We start from the raw sequence: 9,553 nt of genomic DNA, 5'->3' as shown, positions 1-9,553 counted from the left end.
CCATTCTCCTAACACTATGCCTGGAAATTGAGGCATGCATGAAACTTTTTTGACCAGATAAGCAAACAGTGACTTTTGTCATCTGCCAGGAGAGACGTATGGGATACAAAGGAAGTCACAGACTTAGGTGCTCTGGGTTTAAATCCTGCCAAGTCTCTTAGCCGGGTGATCTTGGGAAAATTGATTTCTCTCTCTAAGCTTTAGACTTCTCATCAGGAAAATGAGCATAACCACATTTACACAGGGCTGTGAAGAGTAAAGATACCATATGCCAACTGGGCTCCCCATAGGTTCTCAACACAGGCATCATCGTCATCATTGTTGTTATTATTCTATTTGAAAACAGTAGGGTGGAAAGTACTCTGGTGAGGCCACAGGGCTCCTCAGGAGGAAGTGACAGATTACTCCCAAAAGGAAACAGATAGTAACATTTTTTATTAAATATTACAGTGGATCAAAAAGTACAAAATATCTCTTGCCTGCTATGTGATTGGGAAACTATTGGCACATAATACAGTATCAAAAGCAGTAATAAGTACAATTTGGAAAACATACAAAATCGAGTGTTTATAGTTGGCTCAGCATTCTTCTGGTAGTGTTTAAACTAATGCAGAGGTTACTCAATAACCTCTCCATTGGGAAACTATATAATATCACTGGGCCATGTTGCTATATACAAATAATCACCTTACAGAGCATAGAGGTTACATAGCTGGAATCACCAAAAGTATACAATATTTACAACACAGGAAAGTTTAAAAAAGTATAAACAGCCAGGAGATTATGCTGCTATTCTTCAGACATATTTCAACCATGGGGAGACAAGCAGACTATCAAATACATCAACAGCCAACACTGGAATTGAAGTGCTCAAGATAATCATTGCAATGGTGTGGGTCTCACCAGGGCGGACTTGTTCCCATTTTTCTTCAAAACTGGAACAAGAGTAAAACTGGACCAGCTGGGACTTGGCTGACCACCACCCAATGTGACTTTGTGGGACAACAAGTGAAGAGAAATAAATGGTTCTCTTTGAAGGCACACTACATAAAATATCTTTGTGGGATCACCTCGAAATTTCCATCAGACACACCAACACAGTGAAATACAGTACTTGAGAATTCATGCACCAGGTCAGAAAGTTGTAAAGTCAACGTTGAGTCTTAACAAACCCTTTGTATATGCCCTGATAAACAAGTGAACTTAAGAGCTTCAAGCTCATAAATAAATAAGTCAGTCCTGTGGCAAATATTACAAGTTCCAATCATCTACTAGGAGAATACTTAATTCTGAAACTTGGTTGGGCTTTTTTTTTTTTTTTTTTTTTTTTTTTTTCTTTAATGTTGAGTTGCCAAAAGTTAAACCAGAAGTTGCATGGAAAGGTTTTTGAAAAATATTATTGAGAATCTCCAAATCTCCAGTAAATCACGGACTTAGTGCATTTTGAATTGCAACATTTCTTGGAAGCCACACTCAGTAAATAGATTTATAACTTCATTGCCAATTAGATTCCACTGTTTCCTTTACAGACTCCCAATAACAATGGTTTGATTGCACAAAGAAAGGCTTGTGCAATCCATTCAATAATAAGGCCCCTTAAACTCAAACAATGCAAACAAAGCCCTATTTAAGACTTTTTAAAATGTAGTTCTCAGCCAACGAAGAATTCAATGGTCTTTTTGAAAGATGTCCAAGATCTCTGTTCAGAGTTTTAAAACAAATAACACACTGCTTCTGTTGGGAATGCATACCCCCATTTCTCTTTATTTGTCCTGATGTTTTACCGAGGGTATGAGCTTCCTCAGACAGAAAGTGAGTCTCCTCTCGGAAGAGATGAGAAAAACAAAAGCTGGACTATGTTAACATTGTTTGAAAATGGTGTGATCAAATTCCAACATGATGAAACCAGAGTGAAATCATTGTGGTGGGGAAAACAAATGCCCCATATTTGAAATGGATAGGTGAGCTCCGCCAGGGACAGACACCCCCATTTTCTTTGAAAAGTGAACTCATAAAAACCATGTAGGGTATAGCCCATGTCAGCTGCAGAAACACTGGAGTTTCCTTTTTCTTCCATGTCCTCTGATTCTGTGACCATTCAATCTAGTGCAACTTTCTTCTATGTGTCCTGGCCAGCAATTTGCCAGCTGGGATTGAGATTCCACCCCCCCCCAATCTTGTGCAATAGCAGGATAATCTGCATTCACACATTTATAATCTAAATTCTACTAGTCTATCTATGGTTCTATTAAATATATATATATATATTATTCCACAGGAAGGTAAATAATTAATTGAAGCAAATGGAACTCTTAACACTAGATCTCTACATTCTTTTGTTTCCAACTTTGGATATTAAGTATGTTACATTGGATATTTGGCTTCAGTATCATGGAGACATTTCAGTACAAATGCACGGCATGCATGGCTTGGTTTAAGAGCCACAGTTTCATTGTTTACCAGTTTTGATTATTTTGCAGTTGAGTTACCTATTTAGAAGTTGAAAATTGTCATCAATTTTCAGAGAATTAAATATCTCAGAGGTAAAGGACTTGGTTAACTATGATTCTACTGTCTACCGGTAGTGTCAGGGCAGGGGAGGGTTAGCTGGGAGTTCATCAAAGCAGTTATCAGCAGGGATGGGACCTGGAAGGAAAATCCACTCTCTGTGTCAATCAACTTTTAACACACTTAGAAAGCGCATCCACCTTGATGTTACCTCTCGGCAGCAAAGAGAATAAAGTGGCAAGAATGACAATATACATTCTCGACATCTTTTGACTGCTTAAACAGCTTGACCATTTCTTTCCAACAATAAAAAAAAAATCATTAAGTGGACTGTACTGGCAGGTAGTTAAAACAGGACACAAACTACCACATGTGTGTGCGTACACACAAAACTCGTACCCCGTAAACCCCAAGAGGACGACTTTCTTTTGAAATGGGTAATCCAGTATACCAACTATCCCCAAAGATGTGGCCTGTGAGGTTCTTCTTGGGAACAACAAGAAGCCAACTTGATGAAGGCAATGTGACTACCTATTACTCGAAAGACCACGGCCCAGGGCAGGAATCTGGTGCCTGGGCCTCCAGCTGGTCATTTTCTTCAGGAGAGTGGAGCTTCATCCTCTTCCCAGCCCCCTTTCCCAGACTGTTTAAAGGGATCGGTGCCAACAGCAATGTAAATCATTCTGGCTCCTGTTCTAATTTCTGAAATTCCTAAAATATCTGTGCAGCCCACAAATATGTCCTCTAGACTCTGTTGTTATTCAGCAGCTTGCTGCCAATGAGGTTTTTGTTTTTATGATTCCTCTGGTATGTAGGACAGTTTCACAGCCTAGATAAGGTAAGTACAATGCTTGATATTTTCACATAACCCCATACTTCAAAGCAAAGCGTTTGGCTGGGTAAGCAGTGTATAAGCTCTTTCAACTATGCCGTTTATGAGGAACAAAATCCTTAAGTTGCAGTTTTGCAAAGGACCGTTCTTTGCACTACTGTGTGCTCAACTGTTTCTTTTTTCATTTGTTCCACTAGAATCAGTTGCTTCAATTTGTAAACAATAACATTACCACCCAAAGCTGCTCAAAATGATAATATGTGGAAACATTACAAACACACATCAACAACTAGGACAGTCAGCCTTTAAAACAAAGCAAAACAAAATAAAAACAAAACAAAAACAAAAGACCTGCAAACAAAAGCGATACTGTTTAATTAAAAAAAAAAAAAAAAAAAAAAGACGAGAGGGGAGAAAATGGGACTACCTGTGTATAAATTAGGTGAGCAAACAGTGATACGGGTAGTTTTAAGAAGCAAATATATACAGTCAATTTAACAGTGTTTACTTCTCTGGATTGTTTAATAGTGTCAAAATGAAAGATCTATTGAGTTTCACTATACATTGCATTGATTGAACCTTGGAGAGTTTTATGCAGAAGGGACGTCCCTTGGCACATGTGCCCACTGTCCACGCCCCTTTCTCTGAAATGTCTGCCCTTTTTGGCCCAAACTGTTTCCTGACCATTGGAACTCAGACGGGGTCCTCCAAATTCTTCCTGGACACACACAAGTCCCTTCAGAAGACCCCCGTGCAAAGTGAACCGTCTGGGCTGCAAGGGCATCTGTGTCGGAAGGAGCTCAAGACTGACCAGCCGAGGCTAGAGTCATCCCAGAAATAGCAGGTGCATTCACCTCCCTCTGGGCCCTGCCGGCCGCGACTGACCTTACCCCCGGATTAGAAGACATCCTGACTTCTAATTCTATAAGCCCTCACCCCCAGGCTAGGGAGTGAAGCTCTGCTAGCCATGCCATCTGGGACGCGGTGCAGAGCTGGGCTTACAGTTTTGTACTGGGGTGTACGGACGACAGCTGAGAAGATGGAAAGGCAGCTTGAGGGTTTATAGCAGCTAAAGGGTAAATGCTGTTGTGCAAAAGGTCCCCGTACGAACTTCCTACAGGTGTGGCCGCAGCCAAGTGTCTGTATAACTGCTGAGAATTTGTTGGTGACGTAAAAATGCCTCTTTGCATCACAAGCGAGTGGAAAGCCAGGGGCTGCATGAGTGGAGAAAGCACAGTCTGGTTTTTCAAGTACTGCAGAGAATGAGAATACCCAGCCGGGAGCCTGGAGTTGAGGCCCGAGTTACACAGGCTCCCAGAATACAAACCTGGGAAGATAGGGGAGGAGAGGGGCAGTTTGGGGCCCTCCGAGGCGCCCCCTGAGTGCCCGCCATGTGCGGCCTTGCTGCCCTCGCTCTCCTGCTCAGGACCCTTCTCCTTCCCGGAGACCTCCTTGGAGGGGTCCAGAGGGGACACGGCCCGGGCCTTCTTCCCAGCGATCACCAGGTCCAAATCCTCCAGGCTGCGCTTGATGGGCCGTGCAGCACCAATGTTCTGGGGGCTCACTTTCCGGTGCAGAAGGGGGTGGGCCATGCTTTCCATCTTCCTGAAACTCTCCAGTCTCACAGGGTGAGGCTTTCCCGATCTGGAAAGCGCCTCAGGGTATTTTTTAGGGGCCGACATGGTCATGGGCGATACCCGGCAGGCTTTGGGGTGACAGTCTCGACTCTGGCTGTTGATGACTGGGAACTGGGAGGTGCCCTTGCTCTCCTGGGGCCCAGGTGCCGAATGCACCAGGCCCAGGGCCTTGCCTGTGGGTTTGTGCGGGTTCTTGGGGAGGCTCAGATCCGTTGGCTGGTCATCAGTGGGGGCTTCAGCCGTTGCCGACTTTTTGTCTTGCAGGTGCAAAGATGCCAGATAGTTGACATGGAGCTTCTCTTGGTGTTTGTGGGAAGGGAAAGAGCTGTTTTCTGATTCCCTGTACATGTCCCTGCAAGGGTATTTGGCTGGCTGTTCACCATGAAGGTGGTGTTCCGTGTGTCTGTAGAGGCTGTGGAGATGAGGAGATGAGTAGAAGTCGGCTAGGAAGCTAGGCATGTGGGAGTGGGGAAGGGCCCTCTTCTCCAGCAGCTTCTCCTTGCCCTCCTGCATTTCCTGCTTTAGGACGTAGGAGTCGGCCAGGGGGCTAAGGTGATGCTTGGAGAAGCTGCAGCGGTGGGGCTCCGACCGACTCAGTTTGTCATGCTTGAAAATGTCATTGATGCTCTTTCTCTCCTCCGAGGGCTTGCTTCGGAAACTCTGGACATGCTGAATCACCGACGGCCGGCTGACTGCTGTGTGGTCAGTGCTTTGGCTGTGGTGGGCCTGGGACAAACCCGAACACCGGTCATCCCTCGCAATCAGTTTCTTTTTGCTGATCAGAGGGGGTGGGGAGCCGTAGGGATAGCTGCTGGAGAGGCCGGCCCCGCTCACTTGGGACAGAAGTTTTTTCTTGGCCAGTGGAGACATGATACCTGGGTTGCCCCTTGAGTAGAGCAGGGGGGTGTAATTAAGTCCGTGGTTCTCATTCATGGGGCCAGTCAGATCTTTGTCTTTGAACATGTCGAAGGACTGGACCACAAGGACCTTCGGGGTCTGCTTGAGGGCATTGTGGATGTCGTCACTGCCTAGCTGGTCCACCTTCACAGTGCAGTTGGCGATGTAATCCGCCATGGCGGGGAGCTTGTCCTCCTCCACCTCACTCTGGTTTGCCAGCGGCGGCTGCGGGGTGGGGAAGCTGGGGAAGGCTGCTTCTTGGAGTTCGTTCTCAGGGCTCTCTGTAAAACAGCAGGACTTGGGTTCTTGTTTTGAGTCCACAAGCGCACTGGGAGAGGTGAGCGTCGGCTTGCCAGCCCCGGGGACCAGGGCTGGATCCCGTTCAGTGGCTGGAGGGGCGCTTGCGGGTGGAGGAGCAGGCCCCTTGTCTCCGGCCTCCTCAGCTGCCTTCTGGCCCTTGGCACCTCGATCTGTTTCGCTGCCCTTTTCAGGGTCTGTTCGTGACACCAGGGGCCTTGCTGCAAAATCCTGGTACCCTTCCATTTTCTTCTTTGTGTCTGCTGCGGGGACAGGCTCAGTGATGCTTTTCTGGTTTAAAGTCTCTTGTTCCTTCTCTTGCTCCAATGAAACCTGGTGAAATATTTCCAAAGACAGTCAGAAGGAAGCCAAATGCACTGACGCTTTACACTATGAAATAAAATATTATACACAGCAGTTTTTTTGAAAACAGGCTTGTCAATCAGCTCATGGAGTTTCTGTAAAGCTTTATTACTCCCCAATCATGGCTCTAAACAAAGAAATCTAAATTACAGAAACATTAGGGGAAATATGCATATTCACTTTAGTCCCTTATGAGATACCTATCAAAACAGCAAAGTGTTATGTACTGCTGGCATACAATCACATCACTCCTTGATTCTAATATATAGTTTAATTCTGAGGTTGTCTTCTTGTCAAATCAGTCAATTATCCAAATGGGTTTTAAATTACATGTTGTGCTTTATGACACTTTGGAGAGTGATTTTTTTTAAGCATCTCTCTTTCAAAATTCCAACCAACCCCATGTCAACAATAAACAACAAACTTACTATATAACTCCTTGCCTTTCTTCGAGAGCGCAAACCCCATCCTAGTGTTTGATATGATGCATAAAATTAGCGATGCTGAAATGTTAATCATTTCTACCCAGTGCCATATGACATGCAGATAAGCTAAAATATTGAAAAATTATGCAGATGCAACGTCAGCCTGTCTACTTGAGGGACAGAAGGACTTTTAGTCTTTCTGGGCTGCAGCAAACTACATTTTTATTAAAGCTGAAAATGAAGTTGTCAAAATTCAGGCAGTGAATGTCACCACAAATACAGCTTTTCTGTTCATTGAAATAAGTTGTAGCCAATGAGATGGATGCTCTTTATGGATCCCTACTGACAGAAGTAGTGGGCACAAGAGGACTCATTCACTGCATTGTGTAGCTGTGCAAACTTTGACCTTAGAAGGTCATCTTAACTTTCCATCTGTGATCCAGCTGACTACCAAGTCCTTTCAAAACTTCTGTCATTCTGTTCTGACATATCTTGATGGTGAAAATCATAAAATAGCTGTACTGAGCTGGTCTTTTTTTTTCTTTCCCTCCATCTTATCCCCTGAATGTTTTTTTTTTTTTCCTTGTTAAGAAGTGTCCATCTCTTTAGCATATTTGGACAAACAAAAATTTTAAGGGGTCACACCCATTTCATAGGTATTTCTCCTTAAATATACTTCAAAATATCCCTGCCTTTAAGGGATGCTTATCATTATTCTTTTTCTGTCCTAATAGCTGCCTTTTCCAGTACAAATATCACTACTTGTTCTATATTAAAAATCATCATTGTTCTCTTGAGCTTATACATTACATGAAAATACAGAAAAATGAGTTTGGCAAGGGAAAAAGGCAAATTACATTTCAATGTTAGTTTATGGCCAGGCTGTGGGGGATACTCAGGTTTCTATGACCTAGGCCTGCACTTACACAGAGTTGTGTGTTTTGGGTTGTAAACAGGTTTAGGAGGTCTTTGAAAACAAGGCAGAAAAAATAGTAAAGGACCCTTTTTCTAGGATGGATGGCATTTTATGATTGGCTTTACTATGTTAAATGGTACCTTCCCATCACACAGCTTGGAATCGGTTTCCTAAAGAGAATCGGTTTGACTAGAAAGGCTTTCTAAGCCCTCCTATCTCCACTGAGTTCACTGCTTCATATTGAAGACATCAAAAATTAAAAACATCAAACATTAAAAACATTGAGTTTACCACTTCATACTGAAAACATCAAAAATGAAAAACAGTAACACCCACGACAAAGTTCAAACCTCAAGCATGCAGTCAATGAGAAGATATACTTGGTCAAGAACATAGGCCCATAAGAGGTGGGGAGCAATTCTTACTTTCAGGTCAACCTTGGGGAGGGTGTGAGATTCCAGGTGGTTTGATAACCCGACCTTAATAACCTGGGTCACTCAGACACTTAGAGATCCCTGAAGGGAACCTGTTGGGGCCCACAGGAAATAGGCTTATTAAGGCCGTGAGGTTTCTGTGGACCACAGGGCAGCAAGCTCTGCTCCTGGCAACGGCCACCTCCCAAGCTGGTGGGCTCAGGGCAGAGGCTGAGCTTCCCTCCCCAGCTCATAAACAGCCATTTCACATGTCATGCCCAAGCTGGGCCGTTCAGAGGTCAGCTGGCCTCTTGGTCCTCAGTTGTCCCCTGGTGCTTTGGCAATGCTGTACATGTGGTATCTAATAGAACTCACTGATGCCAAACCAACGGGATAAAGGGAGAATGGAATGTAAGCCTTAACTTGGAATTTCCTTGCTTTTGGCCATTTATGTTGCAAGATTGCAGATGTTTAGAAATCTCTGCATCATTTTCCTCCCCACCCCCTTTTTAATTACTAGAACTTAGAATATTTATGAAACAAAAATAAAAATGATTTCTCTTTTTTGTGTTAATATTATCTTCTTACACAGGAGTCATTTGGGTAAGCTAATTTCTAGTTCAGAGTGTGTGTGTGTGTGTGTGTGTGTGTGTGTTTTAAGCCAGTGTTTAATTAGGGAGTCTCTTATGTGTTCATTATAAACCTGATTTTTAGGGGGTGTTTAATATCAGCACCAAAATTCCCTCTGGGGTTGAATCCTAGAACACGCTGTCTCCAAATGTGGCTGCTAAGTTGTTTTGTTTCTTATTTTTTAAATGGGCAGCAGAGTTTTTTTATTATTCATGTTGAAACAGAGCCCAGATCAGCCTCCATGACTGGCTGTACGCTGACAGTAATGGCTTCTACCAAAGTACTGCTGGGGGCTGTGGGAGCTGGGGCTTGTTTTAAAAGGTTCAGAAACTACCTGTTAACGTGAAAGATAATAATGGTTTCAGAGGAACCATTTCAAAATTCCCCTATAAATAATATGTACTTAAGATGTTTCTAAACTGGTCTCAACCCAAGGCTAGTGCCCAGAGGTCAATAATGGGAGGAAACCAATCTCTGCAGTTTCCAGGACAGTCCTGCAGAGACATGGCAGACCCTGTGGTGTGTGTTCTAAAGTCACACCAACATCTCTGGTTATGTGATGGCAGGGACGCGGCATCATTTATATTAGAGGCCCTTGGCTTCCAGAGCCGAAGCTTGGACTCCCTGTGTCTCAA

The 9,553-nt window shown here is 43.8% G+C and overlaps 1 protein-coding gene across 5 annotated transcripts in view; it reads right to left on the bottom strand.

Moving 5' to 3' along the window:
- ARID5B (AT-rich interaction domain 5B) overlaps positions 417-9,553 on the bottom strand; it is a 189,883-nt gene continuing 180,746 nt past the window's right edge. For all 5 annotated transcript variants that reach the window (XM_021072755.1, XM_021072758.1, XM_021072756.1 and 2 more), the window contains one exon: positions 417-6,504. In XM_021072755.1, coding sequence (XP_020928414.1) covers positions 4,339-6,504 — 2,166 coding nt within the window. In that variant the 3' untranslated portion in view covers positions 417-4,338. The remainder of the gene's footprint in view (positions 6,505-9,553) is intronic.

The sequence above is a fragment of the Sus scrofa genome, chromosome 14, assembly GCF_000003025.6.
Source record: "Sus scrofa isolate TJ Tabasco breed Duroc chromosome 14, Sscrofa11.1, whole genome shotgun sequence".
Taxonomy (NCBI): Eukaryota; Metazoa; Chordata; class Mammalia; order Artiodactyla; family Suidae; genus Sus; species Sus scrofa.
Note: the sequence above shows the minus strand (reverse complement) of the source record. Positions and strands in the feature narration are given on the sequence as shown.